Consider the following 27,181-nt stretch of genomic DNA (forward strand, 5'->3'; position numbering starts at 1 on the left):
AATGACAAAAATCTCTTCGAGCTCACCAGTGTCTGTACGATCGCATGGTTTGTTGCATTCATGTGTGCGTTGAGTGGGAAGGAGCATTCTCCATCACAGTAATTGGCAGCATAGCCCTTGGGTGCGATAATCCAATCCTTAATTTAAAGCAAAGGAAGCAACAAAAAGGTGATTAATGTATACTCCTTAGATTATCTGTGCTTTAAGTAATCCTGCGAGAAGGATTACTCACATGGACAGGTAAGGAGGCAGGAGACAGAGATGCAGGAAGATTAAGTTCACGTTCAAGTGGCAAAACTAGGGTGTGAATCTGGTTGGTCTGACAGAGTCCTCATCCCTTCCACATTTAGCCGCTACCTGCCTGCTAGGCCTGGAAGCACACAGATGGCTGGCTTTCTGTACTTGGACCCAATGGAGCCTCTCCAGGAATCCTGTCATCATAATGCCACCTGCATATGGAAACTAACTTCTATCACTTTGTCACCTATAATTCTTATAAACTAGTGGTGGCTTTCAGGTGCGGGCAAAACATTTATGCTCTTCTAGATAGTTTGGGTGAGCCAATTTATAGCCATTGGAGAGGTTAACTAGTGATCATTTTTCAAATCTTTTCTCAATTAAAATTTGTTTAAATGCCTAAATATAAATGGACTTTGAAAAAAATGTGGAAATTGCATCTTGAAGAAAGTGCCTACTGATTTTGAGGTACACAGAGCTGGGGAACCCTGGGCTCCCTGGGAAGGTGCCAGTGGGGGCTGTGTGCACAAGAAGGCCCAGTCTTCCCCCACCTCACTCCGGAGAGCCTGGACATTTGGAAGGGCTCCTGTGTACCTTCGTGGAGGAGCCATCTCAGTCCTAAAGCTTAAGGTCTTTGATGTTGGCTGCTGCCATTAAGATAAGAGACTGCTGAGAAAGGAACTTTGTCCCCCTTAGTGTCCTGAGAACTCACCTGCCATCCCAGGTCTTGGAAGCTCACGTAAAGCTCATGTTTCCTACAGGCTGTTTTTAATTCACTGCTGTTATAATCTGTTGGAGGAGATCAAAAGATGCACCCATTAACTCATTCATTCCCTCACTTAAAAACTTACATGAAGAGCGTGCCATGGGCCAGGCACTGTACTAGGCTTGGGATAGCAGTGAACAAGGGCCCTGCTAGATGTAAATTTGGTCACCAAATTGCTCTTTCAGGTTCCCAATCACTTGGGTGTTTCACATACTCTGTCTTGTCCACTTGGGTTAGTGCTGGGCACGCTGGCAAATGATACATACTTATTGAGTTAAATGAACTCTTTTAAGCAACAGGTATTTGTTGTGAGCCCCTGTTGTGTGCAAGGCCTAAGGAGGGGGTGTGTGAAGATGCCCAAAACACCCCAGACTCCTGACTTGGAAGACACCATATACACAGTAAAAGGCAACTGTACCAGGCAGGATTCACTATATTTCAAACGGGGGTGATCTTGAAACTGCACAGGGACTTTGCAGATAGCTGCTGAGCCAGGAAAGCATCCTGAAGGAAGTGTAATGGAACACGACCTAACCGGGAGACCCAAGAATGGGGAAGACAGAGAGAGAGACTCTGCAGCAGGGTCCATTCTCACCCATGCTGACATCCAGCCTGGCTGCCAGGGTCGAGCCCCTTGACTTGCAGTAAGGCAAAGACTCCTAAGCCAGTTGTGTCCCATGAGAATCTGCTGAAGTGTATATATCTGTTCTGTATAATTCAGGAGCCACTAGCCTTGCTTAACCTAATCACTGGCAAGAGGAATGGCAGTGCCCTGATTCGTTTAGGCCACTTGGAGCAGTTCTTGTATGACATTCCCTCCGCTAGGTATCCTGGGAAATAGGAAGATAAGTTAGACAAGGCTTTCATCCTCCAGGAACTTAGGGAATCAAAGGGATGGCGTGAGACATGTACACAACTAAAATACAAAACAATACAAAGGCTATGGGCAAGGGCCATAGGGAAATCCCATGAATGAGAAAGAAGAAAAGAGAGCAGTTCTTCTGAAATGAATTTAAGGATATGTGAAGAGTAGTCAATCATCAAGACAAAAGTTGGAGAAGTGGTTTAGAATGCCAACCAAACGTTTTTGGACTTCATACCAGAGATAGTAAGTAAGCTTTGACAGTTTTTGAGCCAGGGAGTGACATTCAGAGCTGGGATTCTAAAGGTGTGATCTCATGGTGAGTGGTGGTTGAGAGTTCAAGAGAAGGGGGAGAGATGAAAGGTTAGATGAAGACTTTGGATAAAGGTTCTTAATCTAAAATGGACATTGATGGATACAAGAGCCTGAGCCCATTTTTGTGCTACTTCCGTCCTCTTTAGTCAATGATCCAATAAGTTACCTGATTGCTTAAAGCTTGTTTGAATTGTTTTCTGTAACTTGTATTCCTGGACCTCCTGGCCCTGAAGCAAGACCAAACACACAGATTTTGTGATTTCGTAAGGAAAAGAAACACAGTACTAATTCAGCCCACTGATCTATCCTGGGAAGGGAGGCAGACTACCTTTTGAGTTGATTTCTAATTCTAAATTATTCATTCTTCCCACCTCTCTTCTTCACCTCACAGAATCACCCTTACTGTAACTTTAAGTACCTGGAAGAAATGAATGGAAAACCACACTGAAGGGAAATTTTCACTCTGCAGGGCACCATGGACTCTCTGAGTAAAAACAAACAAGCACCCACCACACCTCAAAACAAGACAAAACCTCCTACTGAAAATAATCCCTCAACAAAAAGAATCGACCACACAAAGAAATTAAGTATCCTGAGAGGGGAGTTGGAGTACAAGACAGAGAAAATACAGAAACCCAGGGACTGCAGGCAAGAGTAGTTTCTGAGTGAGATTACAAAAAAGAATATCTAAAATAATGGAAGAAATAAAATAAGGAATAGAAATCCTAAATTAAGAACATTACGGGAAACGAACATAAAAAAAAACAGGTGAATTTGAAACAGACCAAAAAAAATTCATAAAAATAATAATCACTGAAAATAACAACAAAATGGATGGGTTAAACATCAGATTAGATAATAACTGAAGAGAGAATTAAAGAACTGAACAATATATTTGAAGAAACTTTCCAAAATACAGCCCAGAGTCAAATGACCGGAAAATGTGACTATCTGTAAAGAGATACAGAAGATAGAATGGAAAGACCAATGTTATTTCTAATAGGAATCTCTGAAGAGACTAATGGGGGGAGAAATAATAGTTGAAGACGTAAATGTCTGCAAATTTTCTAGAGCTGAAGAAAGGCAAACATCTTTATATTGAAAAGGTACAATGAATCCCAAGCAGAGTAAATAAATTCCTGTGTAGCCACATCTAGTGAAACTGTAGTATATCGAATACATAGAGAAATTCTCAAAAGCACCCCTGAGAAAAAAATTACCTACAATTGAACATAAAGCAGATTGATAGCAAACTTCTTAACAACATAATATATAACATAAAAAAATACATCAAAAACTATGCCATCAGTGTAGAATTCCATACCCAACTGTAGTTGACATTTATTGTTTCAGCTATTTAGCTTCCAGGACTACTTCTTGTTTGGGGGAATTCCTAGATAGGTGGGAATCAAGGTCCCATTTCCCATGACAGTTAGCTATTGTCTTTGTCCCCTACTAGCTAGAGTACAGGCTCATGAGTTCATTAAAGACAATCTGATGACCCCACTCTTGAAAGAGTCACTCAAGGGGGAAACTAAGAATGGGAAAGCTTGGTAGCAAATGTTCATGGTAACAGCCCCAGTGGTAGCATTCAAGCCACATTGTATTGGGGACCAGGTCCAAGTTGGGCCTTGATTCTGAGTTTGGTTCTCCAATCTTGTTGCAAGGTCATTTCCCTGATACCCTAAAGTATTTCTAAGTCAATTAATTAGAGTCTGTTTCTATTCTATGTAATCAAGAGTCCTGGGTAGCTAAATTATTATTCATAACTAGAGCATAGGGAGCACAAGGTGGAGTAGGGTTGGTGAGCCCATCTCTCTGTTAAGGTATCTTTTAGGCAGAGACCTGAAAGAACTTTGTCAGAGAGACATGAGTCTATCTGGGGGATGAATAATCTGTACAGTAGAATGACAAATGCAAAGGCCCTGGGGAAGTAACCTGCTTGGCAGGTTCCAGGAAGAGTCTGATGGAGGCTGCTCCATGTTTACTAAAAACCCGTATACTCTATCTACCCCCTGGGCACACAGCTATCTGACATTTCCCACTGCAGGTAGGTGTGGTCGTGTGCTTGAGTTCTGCCCATGAATATGGGGGGAAGGGAGGTTTGCTGCTCCCAAACCTGGCCCTTCAAAACTTACCTGCAGCCTTCCACTTGCTCATTTCTCCCTTGCTAGCTGCATGCAAGGGCCAATTTTCTGAAGACTCCAAGGCTCTGATCTCCCTGCACTCTTGAAGATATCCTGGGTTAGGTAAGTTATCAGCGGTCCCCAACATTTTTGGCACCAGGGACCGGTGCTCCTATGAGAATCTAATGCCTAATGATCTGAGGTGGAGCTGAGGTGGTGATGCTAGTGCTGGACAGTGGCTACAAATACAAAGCTTTGCTCGCTTGCCTGCCACTCACCTCCTGCTGTGTGGCCTGGTTCCTAAGAGGCCGCAGACTAATACCAGTCCACAGCCTGGGGGTTGGGGACCCCTGAGTTATTTGATCCCCAACTTATGGTCTCAATCTGGAATTTTCCCTGCCCAACCTCATTTGGCCTGTGTCCCCCAAAGTAAACTTCCTCCCAAATGTTTTCTCCGTGCTAGAGACCAAGATTTCCCCAAAATCCAACTTGGAATTGTTGGCCATTTGAAAAGCAGAGATTTCTTGGACAGCTTTCCTTCCCAGGTTGGTGGACATGGGCAGTATGATATAACAAAGAATATATCTGGTTTTTGTCCTGGTTCCTGGCACAGACCTACAAAAACCATGGAATTTCCTAAGTGATAATTCCAACTGAGTCCTTAGATAGTCTCGCAATGGGGCTGGTCACAAGAAAGACCAACCACGTGATTAGAGGGTTGGAACTTTAGGCAAGCCTGACCTCCATGGAGGGAGGCTTGAAGTTGAGTTCAATCACATGGCCAATAATTTAATAAATCATCCATAGTAATGAGCCCCATATGAAAACTCTGGACAGTGAGGCTCAGTGGAACTTTGCCAACAATGTGGGCTGACAAACATTGGTGTGCTGGGAGAGCAAACTGCCCAGGTTTCACAAGGAGAGGACATGGAAGTTCTGTGTCCACGCCCCTTTCCTGCCAGACCTCGCCCTGTGAATCTCTTCCATGTCGCTGTTTCTCATCTGCATCCTTTATAATAAAACTGTAATCACAAGCATAGTGCTTTCCTGAGTTCTGTGAGTTGTTCTAGTGAATTACATAACCTGAGGGGGGGCTGGTCATGGGAAACCCTGAATTTGTAGCCAAGTCAGACATAACTTCAGGTGGGCTGGGGACCCCATATGTAGCTGGCATCTGAAGTGAAGGCAGTCTTGTTGGGGACTATGTCCTTGAATTTGTGGGGTCTGGGCTAACTCCAGATGGTTAGTGTCAGGGCTGAATTTGATCATAGGACACCTAGTTGGTGTTAGAACACAGAAGACAGAGACAACTTCTATATGTCTGACATCTACTTTCACCGACAGTTCTATCTGTGAACCTCTTGCTAATTTGACTCTGAAGGCTCAACAAAGAGAACTTTCTCTGCAAAAACAGCTATTTCTTTTAGAGCTAGACACTGGCATTTTTGTTAAGATCAAGGCCAGAGAGAGCAAAGGGAGGAATTCGGCTCTCCTGTTTTTCTTCCTACGGACACTTTCAGGCCACACTTAAGTTTCTTTATAACTCCATGTTAAGTGCTGGCAAAGAATATATAAATATTTTTGAAGGTCTGAGCTCCTCAAAATACTTATGTCTGCTGCTCAGGGGCTGGTATTCTTGGTTTTGCAGTGGAATTACACTGCCATGCATCGTTTTGTTTTGTTTTTTTAGAGATTGACAGATTGCAAAAAATATACCCCCAACCCCTTGATATTTGCTTAGATGATTGGTCTGGATAGAGCCAATGAAAATTTATACAGTTAAGATTGAACAGGCACAGACCACTCCAGTGGGAGAAAGAAAGCAACACAGCTTTGTCCAAATGGGCTCATTAATCAAGGGCCAGACAGAGAAAAGAAGCCATTTTAAATGGAGACTTAAGTTGGTTTCATCTCAACTTAAGGGGCAAGTGGGAACCATGACACAGGAAGCTTCACAGGTTCTACCCTGGAGGAAGGGAAGTAACTTTAAAGGTCCAAGACAGATTTGCCTGGTTGCCTCCTGCATGAAGGTCCTTCAGCAGAACCTCCACGCTCTCTATTGGAAAAGGTACAGTGACTACCGACCAGAGATAGGCACAGTCCCCTTTTGGAAAGAGGGGCAAGCAGAACGGAGCTGGGGAGAGAGGGCCAGGCTGCAATGCCCAAAGCATGTTCTTTATTAAATCTTTATTCTTCTAATACTTTGCTAAGGAGGTGTGCATCTCATCTAGGCCTTCTGGATGATTAAACCAGTGGTACAGGAACACACAGCAGTATCATGTTCATTGCCAATGGCCAAACTGATGACCAATATCTTCAATTTTCCACTTTGATTGGTGACAAGAGGGGCCAGGGTAGTCCAGTCAGACATTTTTCTTGGAATGAAGTGTCAACTCCATCAGTGCCCGTGGCATTACTCTTCCAAACTCCAGGTGAGTCTTTATTATTTATGATTCTGGGTTACCTAGGGGCCAGGTACACCTGGGAGGTGTTGGGAGGCCAGGGCGAAATGAGCTGTATGGAAGCACATTTTCCTGGAGTCCAGCTGATGGCAGGAGAGTATGACAATCAAGCACCTTGTCCTTATACTTCAGACACAACTTAATTCCCACACCAGAGACCCCTGCTTGGAGGGTGGGGATGTGGGGATAAGTCACATCTGGGTGAGCCACTAGGGTCAATGCTGCAGTTTCTACAACACAGAGTTCTCTACTGACCCCCTGTCTTCATCTTTATTCTCATCTTCCCACCCCTCCCAGGTCCCCTTGTCCCTCTTCTGTTTCATCTGTATGTTCCACGCAGGCTATGGCTGAACTCCTACTGTCTTCTTGGTTCTCGATGGGAGTTCTTTCTTCTCAGCTGCTGGGCCACGGCCCCAACACTCACTTTCATTGGTGACAGCCTCTACTTCCTGACCTTATGTTCCATTCTTCCCTATGACGGCTGAGGGGTGTTTCACCAACAGAAGAAAACTGACAGGGGGGCTGGCTGGGCCCATGTGACAGTGGGAGCCACCGCATGAACCCCGCTCAGCCCAAGGTAAACAGGACCCTGCAGGGAGCATTTCTCTCATTTAGTGCAGGGAGGATCGGGTGCTCTGACCTTGCTGTGAGCAGCCAGCTGGCCGGCCACTTCCTCACAGCATCCTTGTCCCTAGAGGCTGTGTACACTGCACTTTTGTTCTACTACAAACACGAGGGTCACATCCCACATCTGGGTTTGTTCCATCCAGCATTCCTTGTATCTAGTCCTCCTGAAAAGCCACACACACAGTAAAATGCAAAGGAGCCATGTGCTAGGAGATCTTGGATCCTACTGTTGGTTGATTTCTAAAGCCGAATTGCTATGTGCAGTGAAAGGCAGGCTTCCCTTGCACAGATTCTCAGGGGAGTAAGTCCTGGAAGGGAAAGGCGCAGCAATGATACTGACTTGCAGGGCAGACAACATGCAGGGAGGCTGCACGACCACCATCATGCCTAGTCAGGGCCAAGTAGCTAACCTGGGGGCCCCTGGGAGGTGGCTGCACCTGAGTCACAGCAACCTAAGCCCGGACCAGGTCTCAGGGATCTGTGGGCAGCCCACCCACTTTCCTTTCCAACCCCCTACCCCCAAAAAGAGCAGGAGAGAGAAACAACAGGGAAGACATGGAGAGAGAAAAGCAGAAAAGAGACCAAGTCGGGGCATCCATCCAAAACCAGGTGAGTTGGCAGGTGGTGCTTCTCAGGCTGGGGATTCTACAGAGGAGCTACTTGGGCCTGGTGGGGCATGTCAGCTGCATGCAGTTGTCCCTGAACAGCAGGCTACATACTCAGCCAGGATAATGCCTGTGTGGCAGGAGCTGGGGACAGTGACATGTTTCACGCTGCATTTCCTGGCTTTTCTGAGCTCAGGCTACAGAGTCTTCCCAGAGAAAACTTGTTTTTTAGAGCAAATGATTCACTACTCTTATTTCCTTTCTCTCCTAGAATGACAAGAGGAAGGATAACGAGCAGCTGTTAAAATGACACCTCTGTCTTCAGTGGTCTGGCCAGTTCTTTCCATATCTCTAAGTCTTATCTGCTCGTCTTATCTAAAACAAGTCTCTGGCTCCCACATACCCCACAGAATCAACACAGCCATTGAGAACAGGCTGGAAGAAGCCCAGCTCCTGTGCCACTGACACGACAGGATGCAAGGGGACCACACTGGGATCTTGATTTCTGATGTCAATAATCCAATAAAGTGTTTAGTGGAGAGGAGACAGCTTAAGTTTCAAAGTCTAGATTTTGTTTACAACCTGGATGGTTAGCACGAGAGGAACAGAGAGGTCTTATTCTTCTGTTGCTCCAGGATTTCAAGATCTCATAAGGCTCCATTTAATCTGGGTGGGACTTTGGCTTCCTCTCAGGCCTTGTCTTGATTATAAAAGAATATGAACTAAGTATCTTGAAAACAGACAAAGGCTTCCCTTGAAGACTGAACTTTAAAACTTCCTGCGCTCCAAACACCCGTTCCGCTGTCACTTTCTAGACTGAATCTTCTAGCTTCAGGACACTCTTAGGAGCTGGTGGTTGGGCAATTACTCAGGCACCTTGTAGCACCTGTTTAGGTCTTGTTATTATTGCCTTTTAACATTGCTTCCATTAGCACATTCACAAGGATGAACCTAGGGATGGGGCAGAAGGTAACTTTCCAGTCTGTTTCACTCCTTGCTAACCTTTATCCTAAAGGCACTTAATGGCAAACGAGAGTCAAGTATAAATATGGCGTTTGAAACATTTCTAACTTTCAAATCACTAATGCCATACATGTCCTCTATAGCTGTGGAGAATTAAGACTTGGTGTCACTTAGAAAGCCCTGAACAAGCCTTTGCTTCTTGACTGAGACATCTGGAAGCCAAGCTGCAGGCCCTAAAAATTTAAGATCGAAATGACATATTAAAATACCCAACTTCTTTGAAGAACTATAAACAGTCCTCTCAGCTTTGGCACACCAACACATGGACACCTGCCAGGAACTAAAAGGCCAAAGACACATGGATTGGTGAGAATGAGACCACTAGTCTGTGGAGTTCCCTGAAATCTATAGCAAAAGATTTCATAGTCATAATAAAGTACCCAAACCATTGTTTTGCAAGTGATGAATTCTGGTTACCATTCTCATCTTGGAAGCATACTGAATGATCCCAACTGGAAGTTCAAGGGACAGAAGATATGAGCTATTAACAAGAAGGTCAATAGTATGTCTAAAGGTACCAGAGCCACATTCCTCTCCCCGCAGGTTCCTTAAAAATACATTTTTAGGTGGGTTGGAAAAAGATGGAAAGAGAACTGACCATAAGAAATACTAACAGGTAGCATTTGAAGAACTCATTCCAAAGGACAGACAGGGTCTTGAGAAGTTGCTGATTCATAGAGAGTTGGCAGAGCTGAGTGGTGACAACATAAACATCAAGGATGAAAGAAGCCTAAAAGTCATCTAATCCAATTTTACATGAATTATTAAAAGTGGCAGAAAATGTCTCAAAACTATCATCTGACAAAAGAAAGAGCAATTCTAATTCATAGTGTCAGCAGCCAGCTGGTTGACATGGCAGAACACCTCAGACTCACCAGCTGACTTGAAATCGCAGTAACTACCCACTCCCTAAAGACATCTTGGGGAGATCCTGGGAAATTAGCTAGATCGAATTAGAGCTAGATGTCACATGGAACCATTCCTCAAGGCCATTCGTTCACAGCCCTCATAATGGATTGGCCAGGTGCTATCACAGTCCCCGAGAAGACAAAACAATGGACCCCAAGAAAAAAAATAATATAAAAGAGGCTAAATGGCAGCAAGTAGAAAGAGAGTACCAGATAAAAGCTAAAGACTGCAGGGGCAGGATGTTCCAAGACCAGTAGGTTGGTAGAAATGGAGGCTGAAAAAGAATTGACAGATGCCCTAGAATTCCCAATGGGCTGCACAGCATGGCTTGGACCAAGACTAGTAAAACACATGTAAAAACGATAAATGATACTGTCCAGATGATATCCGAGCCCACTGGAGAAGTATAGCGCAGCCAACATCCATCATTCATGTGGAGCAGACGGCTGCAGAGAAGCAAGGGAAAGTGAAAACCATCCAGGGAGACTTCAATCCAAACCCACTGTTTGGTGCAAGTATTTGGAAAGTCCAGCTTAAAGGCCAAGTACAGATGTTAGAGCAGATTTGGGTGGGTGGTGAGGAGGAGGTGGCCAGGGCTCTTGGCCTTTCCCTTGTTGTGGACTGCTCCTGCCTGTGACGGCAGGAGCAGTCCACAGTTCCAAAAATAGCCGTACATTTCCCTGCCATATTTCACCCTGATGACAGGCAATTTGATGAATTATGTTAACTTCTTTACCCAGATGCAGGACAGTCTCTAGTGGGCTTCTCCTGGTGGTGGTTTCAGTGGAGAAATATTAATTCCCTGGGAGCACACTGTGGAAGAAGGGGGGCAGCAGAGGCAAAGTAATTTCTTCCTTCAACCTTCCGCAAGATTTACAAGGGGAAAGGCCTGCCTGGAGTCACACCAGAGGCCACAATTTTCTGTCTCTACAGCATCTGCCTGTTTCACAAAGGCTCAGCAACATCTGGCCCCACAGCGGCCTGGAAAGCAAGCACAAGCTGGACAGCCCATTTCTTGGAGTAGCAGGCCATCTTTCTGGAAATCCCTTTTCCAAGAGCAATCTCTTCCTCTGCATGTCCACTCTCATTAATGGCAAGGATAAATAAGGAAGAAAGAGCCAAATATATAACATAGCATTTCAGTGGGCCTAACATGAGCAATTTCTCAGACCAGCATGAGCAGATCTTTGAAGACAGTGAGAGGCAACGAGGATCCTTCGTAGTAATACTTTCTTGGGTGTCAGGATCTTTACATAGGTGAGGCTAGAGGTATTTGTAATGAACTCTTTTGCCTTAGTACTGCTGACAGGAGCAAAGCAAATTTGAAAATACTGGGTTGGGAGGTAGGGAGTGGGAAGACCAAGAAAAAGCAGATATACTTGATTCTTATTATGAATTAGATCAACTTCCATATTCATATTTAATTTAAGCTCATCAAATTGGAAAAAAAAGTTGAAAGAAACTTTAAAAAGAATATTTGGGTGACACTGCTAAAACCAAAATCAGAGCCAACATGTTTTCTCAATTTAAAAAAAAAAAATCCAAGTGTGTATTGGGGAGGGGCAGGAGAGGGATGTTGAATAAATCAAGTGAAATTTTAATTTTAAAAGCATTCAGCATTTCGAGAGCTGCCTGCATGTCTGAGGTCCTAGGACCAAACTGACCACAGTTCATTAATGAATTGAAGCCTACCATTGGCAGACCTACCCCACCATCATGCCCTGAGGAAAACGCTGAGATTATTAACTCTATTCAGCAGGCTTCCTCTGAAGTGAATAAAGGAAAGCAATCATTTCTTCTTTTTTTTTTTTTTTTAAACCCCAACCCCAACCGTTTCTAGTGGTAAACACAGGAACACCCACGCTGTGCAGTGCTTCCAAGAAACACCAGGATGACAAGAAGCAAAATGTCATATCACACTGGGTGGTGGATCCTCAAGTTCCACATCCAAGTTACTGGTAAAAGAAATGGCTTATTAAGTCTGAACCTAAACTGAAGACACTTCTTCCGTCCTTCCCCGACCCCCAAATTGGTACTTAGGGAAGTTGCAAAAACTCTTTCTGACCACCGAAGATGGTATTTATCAATAGTCATCTGAAACAATTAGTGCATCTTCCAAAAGTAGTCTACATGCTTTCCAAGGATGCTAACATACGCCCTGACAACCTACTTTCAACATTTGGATGCAACTAATCTTTGAGCACTATTTTGAGCCAGATCAAATGCTTCTCATTTAATGCCAGCAAATCTACCAAGTATTAATCATCCCCACTGAACAGATGAGTAAACTGAAGCTCAAATGGATTAGATTTGTCCAAAGTCACAGAGTAGTAACAAAGAGAAGCAAGTTCTCTGACTGAAAATCTCACAGCAGATCTTCAACTTCATGCTGGATTCCTGGGCTCTTTAAACAGCCAAAGAAAACCCAGAACTTGCAAGTGCTGGCCTTAAGTAAGACACACCTGGGTTTAAATTCCACTCTTACAAGCTATGTTAGCTGGAACACCTGTTCTTCCTTCATGTTTTGATGAGTGATCTTCCATGCCACTTTCTAAAAAGGCACAGCGTGGGAGGAAACATTTCTGAAGAACTAGTGAATTGAGAGTCAAGCAGTGGGAGCTGTTTTCTTTCTCCTGCCCTCTGAACCTGTCTGTTCGGGTAGAATGGGGCTGGCCCTATTACCTAGCTCCAGGGGTGAACACATGGCCCCAGCTGGCTTTCTGCTAAAGCAACCATGAAAGAGAAGCTCTCCTTCTGAAGTTGAGATTGCCAACAGTGATAAAATCCTGGAACTATTGGTTGCCTTCTTTACTACCATGTAGAGACAGTCTTTCTGAGAATGCCACCAACAAAGGAAAGCAGAAAAAGAGAAAGAAAGATTCTCAGTATCATCTGAGCCCACGCAGGCAACCATTGCCTAAAGCTGGAACCCTTGAACTTCCAAGTTAAATGGACAAATAAAATCTATCACAGAGGGTTGTTTGAGCTGACTTTCCATCACTTCCAGCCAAGAACACTGACAAATACAAGTCCATAATACAAATGTATGAAGTTTGTTTGTACATCACAACCTCCCAGGGATAATACAACTAGAAGAAAATCCAGGTGCTCTCAGGACATTTATATGAATGAAAAAAGAGTTGGAGAAATCTTACCAAACAGAAGCATGCTTTTCTGAAGGAAAAAAAAAAAACACTCAGGATGTCTTCAGCCCGCAGACTCCATCTTTGGGTAACAAGTGTCCCCCTCTGATGGCCCTAGGAACCCATCTAGATAATTGGTGACTATGATGAGGCACATGTAGGCCTTTGTATTTGCTGTGCAGATGCTGTGCACAAACTGAAACTATCCGCACATCCTTTATTCTCACTGAGGCCCGAGAGCCAACAAGGCTTCTTGGAAAAACAGGCTTTACCCAAACCTACCTGAAGCACTGGAGACCCGGGATACGTCCTGCGACTGGGTAGAGCGATTGCGACTCTGCTGTCGGCGCCGACCTGTGGCTGATCTCGTTGTGCGCACGTGGACCTCACTCACCTTGAAGAAGGCCACCATGAAAGGCTGCTTGTCATAAGGGCCATCTCTGCCCACCAGGCCTGCAGCTCGGGGGTTGATACTGAGTCCTTAAATGCAAACCAAAGCACACCTTTCTTTATTCCATGGAAACTTCTTGTAGCAAGCAACATAACTGATCCTTCCTGGCCTCCCAGGGGCTAATCATAATGAAAGAGTGTGAGGGGAACGCACGGTGCATTCTCAGATCTCTGATGGCTCTCTCTGATGGGCAAAATCAAAATACTCCTTCCAAAGGCCCATGAATCAAATCAAGGAGTGGTGGGGACTCCCAGGCTCTCTAATTTCTGCTAATCTCTTTTCTTCATATTCATTCCTTCTTTCTGATCATGTTCACCTCAACAAGCGAGGCAACTTCACAGGCAGAGTGTGTGTACTCTGAGGGCCCATAAGCGGACCTCAAGCTGCCGAGCTTAGCTACTGCAGGAGGAAGGAGTGCTGAAATAGTTCTCTCTAAATTCCAGTCAGAATTTAGACTGCGCTGCCATCTTTCTTTTTATCTCAGCATCTTCGACGTGCCTGTCCTCCCATTGTTACTCTCGGAAACTTGACCACCTAACTGTCCCCTAGTCTTCTCAGGAAAAGTCTTTGCTTTTTAATAGCAGTTACGAGGGCACAGTAAATAAGTCATCCTGGAGCTGAGGACTCGACTATAGACCATGGTTCTCCCACAACTGCTGTAAAGGAAATAAATGATAACGACTGCCTGATTTTGGCAAACTTACCATCCCGAGTTACCACACTCAGCTGAAGCCCCATGTTGTGCTGTGGGGTCACGACCCACAGATTGCTTGTGGCTGTGATGTCAAATTCTAGCCAGCCTTCTTCTGAGGCCCACACTACGCGGGTGTCCAACAAAAATAGGTCAGAGTCTCTGAAAGAAAGAAAAGATGGCACAGTGGTGAACAGTAGGCTAACCCCTCAGCTCATTCTCACTCTGTCCTGCCTTAGTGTCATAATAAAAGATGCCAATGTCGGATCAGGCCTGCATACAGTGCTGTGTACAGTGACCTGCCAAAGGTCTGCCTGGTGAGATACTGTATAAGACATATGCATGACATAATCTAGAGAGAAGTGAATATGTGCTAGGGCACTTTAGAGAAGCCAACTTTCTCCCAAACATAGGAGGATTTCTCATTTCACCAAAGGCCTCGTTATGATGCTTATACCAAATCTTTTTGTAATTAAGGTAAATTTAGATAGATAGGCAGACAGACAGATAGACATCATATTGTTGCTTAATTTATGGCTAATGAACTCTTAAAAAGAGAAAGTGTGGGAGCAATGAAGAAAAAGGTTAAGAATATATTAAAATCCGAACCAATATGAGCATTTATAAAGTTATGCTTTGCTCATTTTTTTCTTAATTAGGACCTGACAATCTTCACATGTTAGTTCCTGTGAAATAAGGGGAAACAAGAAACCACATCATATTTCTGAGTAATCATCAGTTCTTTTCTTTTAATTAAGGCATTTGAATGGTCTACAGCGAGTGCCGAGTCCTTTCTCATCTGGACCGTGTAACCGTGGGTGTAAGTTGAGTGATTTTAAAGTTTATCCCAGCACAGCTGTGAGCCAGGGCCGGGGTTCTTTGAGGCAAACTCATTGAGTTCATTCCTGCCATCGGGCTTCATAGGGAATATTTTTTAATATTTTTTACAGTTGTCAACTAATAAAACCCTAGGGGTTGTGAGAAGATGGAGTGAGGGTTTCTTCCTGCTCACCCACGTCATGGTACAGCAGTGTTAGGTGATGGTCACTTTTGTGTGTTGCAAGGATACTCTGAATCCAAGTTGATATCCCAGGTTCAGTGGCATGAAATGGCCTGGAATTCCCATGAGGGAAAGAGGGATATTTAGGCCATGGAAAGATTCAGATCCCCTGGTACTGAAAATATTTTGCTGAAATATCTTACAGGATAGAATAAACTGGAATTAGATACTAAATTTAAGATGAGCATCTCAACATTAATACAGTATATTTAAATCAATTCTAAAGCACTTCCATACACTTTGCTTCACTTGGTCCTCGTAACTATCCTGAAAACTCAGTAGAACATCATTATCCCCACTTTACAGCTGGGAAAACTGAAACTCAGAAGTGAGGCTACTGTCATGCGGTCAAGATCAAAAGCTAGTGAATGAAAAGAAAGTAAGTGGATACAGAGTTTCCCATGATATGCTGTCTTTTGAGATCATTATGAAAGACAATCTGTGACAAATGAATAGAATTTATCTCTATTCTATTGAATATTTGTGAGGCCAGTGAAACATCTGAGTTAAGAATTTGAGATTTCTCAGAGGGGAAACAATTTTTCCTGTTGACATGGCTGAGAGTTAGAAGGAAACTTTATTGTCATTTTTTCCAAGCTTAAAACAGTAGGTACAGCTAAAAGTAGTTTACTCAGCTGCTGAACAGAGCCTGCGGGGGGCACATTCAAGCTTGCCTTCTTTCAAGTGCTCTCCCCCAATGTATGTGTCATACCCCCTGTTGACAAATTACCCCTCCCCCCTTGTTACTGAGGTAACTGTGAGCAAGGAGATGGGGGTGTTCATGGAAAACAGCAAGAGGGGATTGCAAGTCCAAAGCTTTGAAGTTAAGATGCAAGAAGACATAAATCTATTCTGGAAGGTCAGAAAAGACCCTTATCCAGAAATAACACAGACACTACGCACAGCACTGTGGGGAAAGTAGCTCTGGTCCTGAAGGCAGCACAACAAGATACATTCATGTCAAAGCAGCACCCTCCAGAATGAAGACACAGTGAGAATTTCAAGGTGTAAGGCTGCCCCTGAGGTGAAGAGGATCTGTGTATGGAGCTATTGCTGAGGGTCACTTGTTTCTATTTACAGAGTTTTGATGATACACGTAATTTTTAAGGACTTGTATGTAACAAGGATACAGAAAAATACAGTCCAAGATATGAGTGGGGCATAGCTGGTAGAAGCTACAGTGAGCTTTTATTTTTAAAAAGTGGTGTTTATAATAAAGGAAATGGGAGTCTATTATAAAAGAAAGTGGGGAATGGGACAGAAGGTCATCATCTCAAAATAGGAGAAAGCAATCAGAGAAAAGGAGAAAAGAGAGGAGCTTGAATTAAAAAGGGAGAACATGAATCAAGAGCTAAACTTGGAATAGAGGTGAAAGAGTATGTTGATAAGAAAGATGAATAATCACACTGTAGAAGAAATGAAATCTCCAGGGTTAGTGAGAATTAGCGGACATGACAAGCCCGAATTTCTCCTAAGATAGGCTGGGCCCCCAGGAATTTGTGTTGTTTCTCTGCCACACTTCCCTGACTCTACAGTAAGGATAATGCTGGTCCTCACTGCTTAAGAGACCTGTGGTGCAAATGAACACAGTCCAATACCTGAGCCTAGAAAGACGTCAATGAGGAAGTCTCAAATTTTGATGTTTAAATCTAGGATGCTCAGGTTCCTAGAAGGGAGATGAGGTAAAGCACGGACTTAAAATAACTGGACTAAATGAAAAGAGGAAGAACAAATATTTACTGTGTGTTTTCTATATGTGGGCATGCACCAAGAGCCTCTCTTTTATTACTTGGGAAGCCCAGAGAGGCAGGTCCTATTATTGTGTTTCTTCTACAGTTGATAGCACAGAGACTAGAGATGGTAAGTGTATTAAAGTCACAGGCATTAAACAGGGTGACTGGAACTTAAAATCAGAGCTCAGGCTGTTAGCCACCACATATCTAAAAAACAGTCAAGAAAGTCCAGGGCACAGGTTGAAAACTCTGAACAAGGGCTCAGAATAAGGCAAGGAATTAAAATCTACTGCACATATATTCCAACATCAGGTGGATACAAAAAACACATTAAGATACTCAGGACTGGCACAGGATCAGAAATCATGAGTGGGTTCTCATAACGGGGTCAGGAGAAGAAGAGATCTGAGATGGACTGCCCAGTCTCGCCCTATTCTTCCTTCTAAGCAGAATGCTCTCTGTCTAGACTGAGACCACCAATGACATGCAGTCACACAGCCAGGGTGAGGGACTTTAAGAATTACAGCTTTACGAAACAACTTTGTTGGTTCACCCTCAATGCTTCCAATAACTCAGGTATTTAAGAGACACAATTTATAGTAAGTCACATGGCCTTCTTAGTCTACCCACTCTGTAAAAGTGTAGCCTCAAACAAGATGTACCTAATTTCACTATGTGAAAAACAAGGGTTCCCTTTAAACTCGCACTGCAGCAGGGCTGAGGTATGTTGTTCCCATCTAAAATATGTGTTGCAATCAGATAAAGAATCCTAGGGTCAAGCCAAATGACCACCACGACTAGATTATTTGGACCCTCTTAATAAGATGACTGACACTCAAGTGAGCATACCATGAAAGAAAATTCTGAAACAAGAGAGAGATAAAATTTTGAAAGAATTTATTGCGAATTTTGTTCTGAACCAACTCATAGACCCATTTCATAATGAATATGTGTTCCATCTTCAAGGATCAATAGTGTTATTCTCAATGTTATTCCAAATCGAGGGCATGAGTGTCCTCGTATTGTGACCATCCTGGGAAAATGAAGTCCTTAACAATTAATAAGCCTCACCAGAAATTTCTAGAAATTGTCAAAAATACACCCTAGGGCTAGAGTTGCCTGACAAGCAAACCACTCATAAGACTTGTAGAATTGGTGTTTGTGGGAAAGGTCATTCCTGCCCTTGTCGTAGATACTCCATCAGGCTGAGAAGCAGATGGCATCATGGGCAAACACAGTGGGTCTTTCTCTCCTTTGCCCTTGGAAAAGGTCAAGAGGCATCTGAGCTCCTGGTTTTGACTTTTCCTGACAAATGGTACCCATTAAGGTTACACTACCCAGGACCAAGTACAACTGTGCTTACTACTAACCATTTTATTAGAAAAATATTCTTCATAAAGTAGAATTTATAAGTAAAAAGCAAGCAGATTTATGAAATATTTGATAAAGTTAGTCTGTGGCTTGTTTCTTTATTTTTCATAACATTCCTTTGCCATTTATGTGTCTGGGCTTAATGGTAAACTAAGATATAAAACAGCATACATACATTGATGAACCAAATTTATGCTATAAGAAAAATTCAATTTTCAAATATAATGGAAGTCAAAAGTCAATCATTTTAGAAAATTAGATAGTAAAGAAAGGATTTGAACTTTTTCCTTATGTAATGTATCACATATGGAAAATTATGTCTAAACTTTTACCACTAAAAAGATAGAAAAGAAATAAGATTTGAAATCAGGGAAAACTGCTACACACACATATGCTAATGAATTTGAGTAACAAGGATTAACGAACTTTATTATTATATAATTAGCTAAGTTCTCATTGATTTTATGCCACTGATATTACCCAAATTTCACCTCAAGGACTAGAATAATATGAAGAGGTTTCAAATGACAGACACTTTAACTTTGTAAGGGATACTTCATCTTCACCAAACCAACACAAATCACTTTGCTGTCAGAATTTTAACATATCAAGCCCTTACATGGTGTTTACTATGTGACTATACTAAGTGCTCTTACATATGTTAACTCCTCACAGCCACCATAAGAGGTAATAGTATTAACGGCATCACAGTTTGGCACATAAGGAAACTGAGGAACAGAGAGGTTAAGTAGCTTGTTCACAGTAACACAGCCAGTAAATGCAGAGCCGGGATTTAAAGCCAGGCAATTTGGCTCAAGTGTAACATATGTTCTTAGCCCCTGGAGGGCTTGTTCGCACAAAGACTTCTGGGCTCACCCCAGATTTTCCAGGGTGGGGCCTGAGAATGTGCACTTCTAATAGGTTCCCAGGCGATGCTGATGCTGCTGGACTGGGAACCACACTTTGAGAGCCATTGACCTGTGGCATAACTCCTTGTGTCTTAAATAGGGGTAGTATTACTTTTGCCTGTTTTCTAGACTTAAGGTTCAAAGCTATCTGCTCTCAAGATTTCTTACTCCTCTCCCTAAACAGGGCAAAGCAAATGTAGGTTATTTCACAGTAAATGATTGATTGTCTTATGAGTTGTCCTTACCCTCAAGGATGATCAACCTGGACTAATATTTGGAATCACAGGTAAGACAAAGTCCAAAGTAGTAGTTTTATTAGAAGGCTTGCTTCTATGTGTCTAAGACAAGGAGAGAGGGGAAGGTGAAAGATTATTTTATACAAATTCACGGCTACCTAGCCTGTCCTCTTTGACCACATAAACAAAATAATGTTCCCATACTCTCGGGTATACTCTGACATGCCCTAGTGACCAAGTACAGATTGAACGAAGAGTTCTACCACCTTAGATTCATGTTATGTGCAAAGCTTATATGTTTTAGACGTTATGAACAATCCTACATTCCCATATCCTTGTCCAATATGGGGAAATAAAACAGCAAAAATACCATTAATTTGTGATTTTTTTTTTAAAATAGATGTTTCACAAAATAATCTTAACCACTACCATGCATGGCCTGCCTCCCACAGAGCTGGACATCCTGGTAAGGAGATGCATACACCAAGCAATCCATTTCTGGGAATGAATAATACAGAAGGCATAGTTTCCAGAAATAAAAACCTATTTCCTTTTCTCTTTCATGTTTACCAAGTGGATAAGCAGTTCCCAAACAACAGTTTCCTCTGCCCACCACACCCTGACTTCTCATCTCCCTCAAATTTAGCATTCTTTTGAGTGTATGTAATTCTTTAGGATAACTTTAATTCCTCTCTGTCACATTATTTTCTACACTGTGCCTTTGCAAAGAACATAACACAGGCTGGGGAACAAGGTTTGGTAGCTTCTTGGGTCTTTTTCAATATTAGGTAAATCATTCTAAGTATAAAGAACATGCACTTAACTATAAAGATAAAACTAACTAGTTATATAACCTGAGCTGTGTGTCAGTTGTGTTATCCTTGTTTCAGGGGCAAAGGAACAAATGCTGAAAAGTTCAATGCTTGCCTGAGGCCCACACTGAGTGTGCCAGAGATTATCAAGTCAGCAGTAAGATTTCAGGAGTCCCTGAGGATCATACCTATGAAAGACAGATAAGGAAAGAGAAACAGGTATAGCTGTGCATGGTGATAAAAGGCTTTGATTTTCTTCTATCAAACTACAATAGTATTCTATCCCAGCTTTCTCAGATTTGCCCTTCTCTTCAAAAGAGAAAACAGTTTCAGCAATCTCACTTTTATCACAGTGATGATAAAAGTTCACGACACTTCACTTCAGTAGGCAGCACTGAAAATCCAACAGAATTCATTGGAGTGATCAGTCTATTTAAAAAAATGCTTTCCCAAGGACACTGTCCTCTTAGATCCTGGAACTGGGTCAACTACTGGGTTCAGGTCTTGTTTCCAGAACTACACCATGGTTAATGAATCAAATATCAACATTCGTGGGGATTCGTTATAAAGATTTCCCCCCAAAATACGATACTTTAGAGATGTATGCTTCTGGCTATGATGTATCAAACTAACACTCCCGCTAAAAATAGTTTAAGAAAAAAAACCTGTTTAAAGTTATCTTAAAGCAACCAACACAGGCAACATTTAATGAGTAAGGATCTCAGAAAGAGGTAATAAGCCCTGTATTTACTGTTGCCTTTTCATCTCAAGGCATTTGTTAATTCTTTATGTGAGGCACAGATGCCAAACAGAAAGGAGCAGCAACCTAGAGCTTGAAGCAGTATCACTGGCTGGGGATCACTAGAGTTTAAGGCAGTTAGGACTTAAAGGACTAAGGTCCCAGAGGAAAGGGGCTGCATAGAAGTGAGCTCAGGCAAGTGATCTCATAGAAGTTTGGGTTCACTTCCTCTAGGACCTTGGCTCTTCAAGTCCTGGCTGCCTTGAACTCAAGTATTTTGCCAAATATTAAGCTGTGTATGCATAGAGTAAGAAGCTGAGAAAACAAGCAGAAAGAAACTGCCAAGAGGATAAAAAGCAAAGCAGACTTTTTGGCAGTCTCACAATGCTGGGAAGTTAAAAATTAGAGTTCAGAGCCTACTAAGGAAGATTAGCTCTGGTAAACATCCCAGACCTTCAGCTGAGACCCCCTAAAAGGCTAAACTCTATAAGAAAGGCAAAACCAGAAACCAATGAGCCTTAATACATCCTGAACCCAGCCTCACCAGGAACAAAAAGAACAAGGTAATCTGCTTGCATTTTGTCTGCTTTCTAGAAAAAAAGAAATATAGTCTAGAAGAAGATAAAAGTATCTAGAACTATTTTTCAAAAACAATGTCCAGAATTTAATTTTTAAATTATCAGACATTCCAGGAAATAAAACCAAATAAGGGAAAAATCAAGAGAACAAACAGATAATGAAAATAGATCCATAGGTGATCCAGCTAATAGAGTTGTCAGACATGATTTTTGAATCTAGTCTTATATAAAGAGAATAATAAATCACAAGCTGGGCTTGTTCCAGAAATGTGAGGTTGGTTTAACATTTTACAAAGATTTAATGTAGTATATCATATTGACACTATAAAGGAGAAAAATCATATAATCATCCCTAAAGATTCAGGAAAAAATTTGATAAAATTCCACATCAATTTCTAATTGAAAAAATCCACTTAGCAAACTGGGAATAGAGGAGAATTTCCTTAATCTAATAAAGAGTATCTATAGGAACATTTATAGCAAACATCACTCTAAATGCTCAATTATTAAATAATTCTCCCCTTAGATTAGAAACCTGACAGGGATTTTCAATCTGAGATTAGAAATCTGACAGAAATCTGAATGGAATTCAGATTCAAAACAAGAAAAAAAATATATAAGAATTACAAAGGAAGAAATAGAAGTGATATTTATAGATGGCATGATTATATTTACAGAATTTCTAAACTAGTACACAGAAGAATTATTAGAATTTATATGTGACTTTGCTAGGTTGCTGGATTAAAAGATCTATATATAAAAATTAATTATATTTCTATATGTGAGCAAAAAAACAATTAGACACTGAAATTTTTAAAAGCTAATAATGCCATTTACCATATCATCAAAAACTTCAATACCTGGAATAAGTTGAATAAAAATATTCAAGACAAAAAAACTACAAAATATTATTGAGATAATTTAAAGAAAGCCTAAATAAATATCTTACTCTTAGACTGGAACACTCAATGTTAGTAAGAGTCAATTCTTCTCGAACTGACTTTTAGATTTAATGTGATCTTAATCAGAAGTCCAGCAATTTCTCTTGTAGAAATTGAAGCTCCTATTTTACAATTTCCATGGAAATGCAAAGGTCCCTAAATGGCCAAGAAAATCTCGAAGAATAAAATTGGAGAATTTATACACCAGACATTAAGCCTTCTTAGAAAACTAAAAGAATTAAGTTTCATGGAAGAAGAAGAAAATTAACTAATGGAAGAGAATAAAGATCCCAGAAACAGACCCATACATATATGAGCACCAGATTTGGAAAAAGATGTGATTGAAGTAAACTGAAAACAGAAGTATTTTCAATAAATGGTACTGGGTCAATTAAATTTTTTTATTCTTACACAGCTGGGATATTGAATCAACTTCACTAACTCACATATGATCTCAAACACCTATTATTATAGTTTAGCCCATTCTGCTGAGCTAAACACTTCCATATCCTACTGCCTCCTGGGCATCCCTACCTTGACTCATCTACCAGGACATGTCCAGACTAGAACTCATCTCCATCCTCCTTGCCTGACCTCTTCCCTTGGTCCTATCTCTGTGACTGGTTCAGAGTAGCATATCAAACTAAAAAGTCTAGAAAAATGTGTATTTGCCCTTTGACAGTTATTTTCTCACCTGGGACAATTATATTCTATCTGTAAAATAGATCAGAATTGATGAATTTTGTCAAAAATTTAGTTTAAGTAATAATTCAGTCTGGGATTTTTCCCAGGACCCCACTAACATGGCTTCTGAGCTGTCCTTAGGAAATCTTCCTCATTTTGGAAACTAACTCTGTAACAGCATTGCCCTGTTCACTTGATTCAGAGATGCATCTCTTCATATCTTAAAGATTCTGAAGTTAAGAAGAGACATATAAACTAAACTTAAAAATATATACAAAAAACAAAAAACAAAAACTTTGCCTGTCTGCAAACAGAGAAATGAGTTGTGATGCTGCTTATACCAGGAAATATTGAATTTTAAATTTGGTAATTATTTCTTACTTTAAATGTCATCCAAAGAACTGCACCATGATACAATATGGAAAAGATAGGCTATCACTACCAAGCAATGCAATTGCCAAAACATATATAGAGTACAACATGGAATTTCAAAACTAGCGGAGGTACGTGTGGTCAATTCATGTACCAAACAGGACCATCTTTTAGACACTGAACATGTCCCTCTGTTAAAATTTCTAACTGGCTTTCAGGAGATGCTCTTTAACTTGTGAGTATACAAAAAATTAATTAAGACCAGTAAAAGTATGTCTTTAGCCACATAAGAAATGTAGATGAATGTGATATTCTTTAAAGTTCTCAAGATTGTACTGTTAATCTAAAAATAAAGATCATGAGTACATGTTATGAAAAGCAACATGCTACCATCATGCTATTATAGATGAATATGAAAGGTGAGCAGCCTGTACACTTCAAGTGTGAAGACAGCTTAGTGTGTATGAGTTGGAGAAGAAAACAGTGAAGTAAATGGACAAATACATAATACTGTGAATAAGTACAAATATTTCTGTGTAAATTTATTCTAGTCTTTCTTCCTTTTCATACCCCTCCTCTAGAAAAGCTGTTAATAGATCAATGTTTGATCAGTAGATTAACAAAGATTTGCAAAGGTTTTCCATAGAAAGGCCTTGAAAGTCAATGTAGCAGGGCCTGAATTTCGACAGACACATTCTCACCTCCAACGGCTGTCTCACTTGCCATGCAAACGGAAGTGCCCTTGGGATGTTCCCAGCAAGGCTAAAAAGATGAAGATGTGGGGCATGCCAGAAGGAGACGGCTTACCTCTTTCTGGCATTTCCCCTTAATCTTGAGACTGTCCCCATGTCATCATCACGGTGACTTTTGGGAAGCTGAGTAGACAATAGTTTGGGCGTAATTTAGACTTGGCAAAATTCATGTGTGCCACGTTTCCTTCTCCAATAGGTAATATGCCTGCCCAGCTTATCTGGCGGGGTCATGGTTAAATCCTAATGAGGAAATGTACGAGAAGTTCTTTTCCAAATTCTAAGTACTACATAAATGCCAATTTTTGCTAGTGTCATCATAAAAACATAATGATTTATAACACCAGGTATTAACACAAAATTCATCTTAAAATATAAACACCATACCATAGCACAGAGTACATCTAAAAAACAAAACGCGAAGCACATCCTGTGCTATTCTGATTTAACTGTGCACACTGTTGGTTGGCTGATCCCATCCGCTTTATGGGTGGCTCCAGATCTTTACTGGACTTAGATTCTACCTCAGGGATTATTCTCAGGTTTTGAATAAAGTTTCAAATGTTTCCCAGTTCTTACTCAAAGCATCATCTATTCAAGTAGTCACTTTTTTTTAACTTACCTGGTCCAATGATTTCTTATCAGTCATAGGAATATGTTTCTGTAGAGTTCACAGCAATGGCCTATCTTCCAAGAATCTTTTCTGACTCTCCCTGGATTGGGCTTCCTAGCTGCCCCTTATATCAGAAAGGCCCAATGCATAACTTCTTCTGCCTTAGCTGAGTATACGACAGCATTGAAAAACCTGCCTTTTTTTTCTTTTTCAAAGAGGCCAACCATTTTGCACCACAAACGTTTGTTAAGTTAATCTAGCAAATACCACAAATTTCACTTAAACATAGATTAGACAAATAAATTTCTTCACAAGCTTGGAAAATTGTTTTCAGCCAAGATACCCCAAGACAGTGCAGATGGGAGATCGAACCTTCCCCAGGAGTCCTGCAGTTAAATCTGGAGGCCTCTGGAGGGCCATTAGGAGACAGCAGGAGGACTGGGCTCCTGGCCCACCCATAAGAAAAGAAAATCTCCTCCTGGCCAACCTGGAACCCTTAGAAAGTATGAAATTCTCCAAATTCTCCCAGTATTTCCCCTTTCCTATGCACAAAAATTAAACACATCTGATCATCAAATACTCCAATCCTAGAAGGCAGAGGAATTACAACTCCACTTTGACAGAGTCATCAAAGCTTGGGACTGTTTGAGATTTTGTTTTCCAAACTTACTGCTGGCCTTGAGGAAGTATGACACCACCATCTTAGGCACAAGGCAGTTGTTCATTTTTGGCTGAAATTCAATATAAACCTTACAAATGGTCTGCTAGCTCTCTTTTTAAAAATAATAATAATTTTTGAAAAAAATGTTATAGTTGCAAAACCCCCAATCTAGTGTTTTCACTATAAAGTTTTCCTGCAGGACAGAAGAAAACATGAATTCTGAACAAAGTTCTGAGCCAGAATGGTACCAGGAGGTTATTTCCACCAGAGAAATATAATGGGACAAATAATTAGACAAATTGAAAATCAATGGCTAAAGCATTTCCAGTAAATCACTAGAAACCAATTCTCTCTGAACTAATAAAAGACAAAAATTTAGCCAGAAATAATTTTATCTTCTTAAAGAGTCCCTTACCAGTTAAGTCATTAAATATACTTTTATTTAGTGGTGAAAATGAGATATCAGAAAACTTCCCATTCATTCTGAAATTTTGGTCTGTTCTGAAGATATCACAATGACTATATTTTACTTATTATTTAATTATTCCAGCTAAGAATTGACATACAAAATCAGTGTATATGTTCAACACCATGAAGTGTCCATGAAGCCTGGCAAGTGTCCTTCATTCTTCCTTATTTCTCTCATTAGAGATTTGAATATGCATAAGGGCCAAATGTTGGCAGTGCTCTCAATACTAAAATAAACCTTTATGGGCAAATTAACATTCATTATTATTTTCGTGTGCATATTTGTGACAGACAGGTTTAAGTCATTCCTAAAACCTTGGGCATTCCTGGGAAACCAATAGACTTCCAGGACCAAAAGCAAAATTCTAGACTTAGTTCATAAAACCAAAGTTGGCAAATCTCTTATAGAGTCTATAAATGTGGGGTTCCCTCTCCCTCTGCATTCTTTCTTCCAGGCTGTCATATCACATGCTGAGTTTCCACCTCATGCACACTTAGAATTATGCAGCAATGCTAATCTACTATGCATCAGGCACTCTGTTCTCCCTGAACTGCTAACCTGACCCCTAAGAAGTAAGCAAAATTCAAGGTCATTGGCTTGTTTTCTGTGTGCTAGGTTTGAACTAACTGCTATAATACTTTATCCCTTAGCCCTTCCTCTAAAAATCACTCCGTGGAAACGTGGAAGTTTTTCTTTATTGCTAGGAAGTCCCATGAATGTATTTCATTGCAATTTTTTTTTCTGAAACAACCTGGCCTCATTTCAAGAAATAAGACTAATACACACATGGGGAAAAAAAAAAAAGTCTATTATTCTCTTGTATTCGAATAACAATAATAAAAAAATACATTTGAGACACACACACATATACACATACGCTCACTTACTCAAAGATATATCATATATAAGATGTATAACATGTGTATATATCATATGCACAAATACATAGCCTTCTATTCACTTGAATTAGTACCATTTGTAAGCATCCATACATAATTTTCACGTGTGAATTTATTTTAGCTACCTTCAGCATCATTC

General features: G+C 41.1%; 1 protein-coding gene across 2 annotated transcripts in view; it reads right to left on the reverse strand.

The window, feature by feature from the left end:
• The window catches only part of BMP6 (bone morphogenetic protein 6), a 137,778-nt gene that overhangs the window by 1,633 nt on the left and 108,964 nt on the right, over positions 1-27,181 (reverse strand). For both annotated transcript variants that reach the window (XR_005654191.1, XM_039869380.1), the window contains exons 3-6: positions 14,231-14,379; positions 13,358-13,555; positions 950-1,026; positions 27-137 (exon numbers count right to left, since the gene is read on the reverse strand). Coding sequence is in view for 1 of the 2 variants with exons in the window: in XM_039869380.1 (XP_039725314.1) it covers positions 27-137; positions 950-1,026; positions 13,358-13,555; positions 14,231-14,379 (535 nt within the window). In the remaining variant the exon portion in view is untranslated. The remainder of the gene's footprint in view (positions 1-26; positions 138-949; positions 1,027-13,357; positions 13,556-14,230; positions 14,380-27,181) is intronic.

This window comes from Pteropus medius, unplaced genomic scaffold (genome assembly GCF_902729225.1).
Source record: "Pteropus medius unplaced genomic scaffold, Ma_sr-lr_union100, whole genome shotgun sequence".
NCBI classification, from domain to species: domain Eukaryota; kingdom Metazoa; phylum Chordata; class Mammalia; order Chiroptera; family Pteropodidae; genus Pteropus; species Pteropus medius.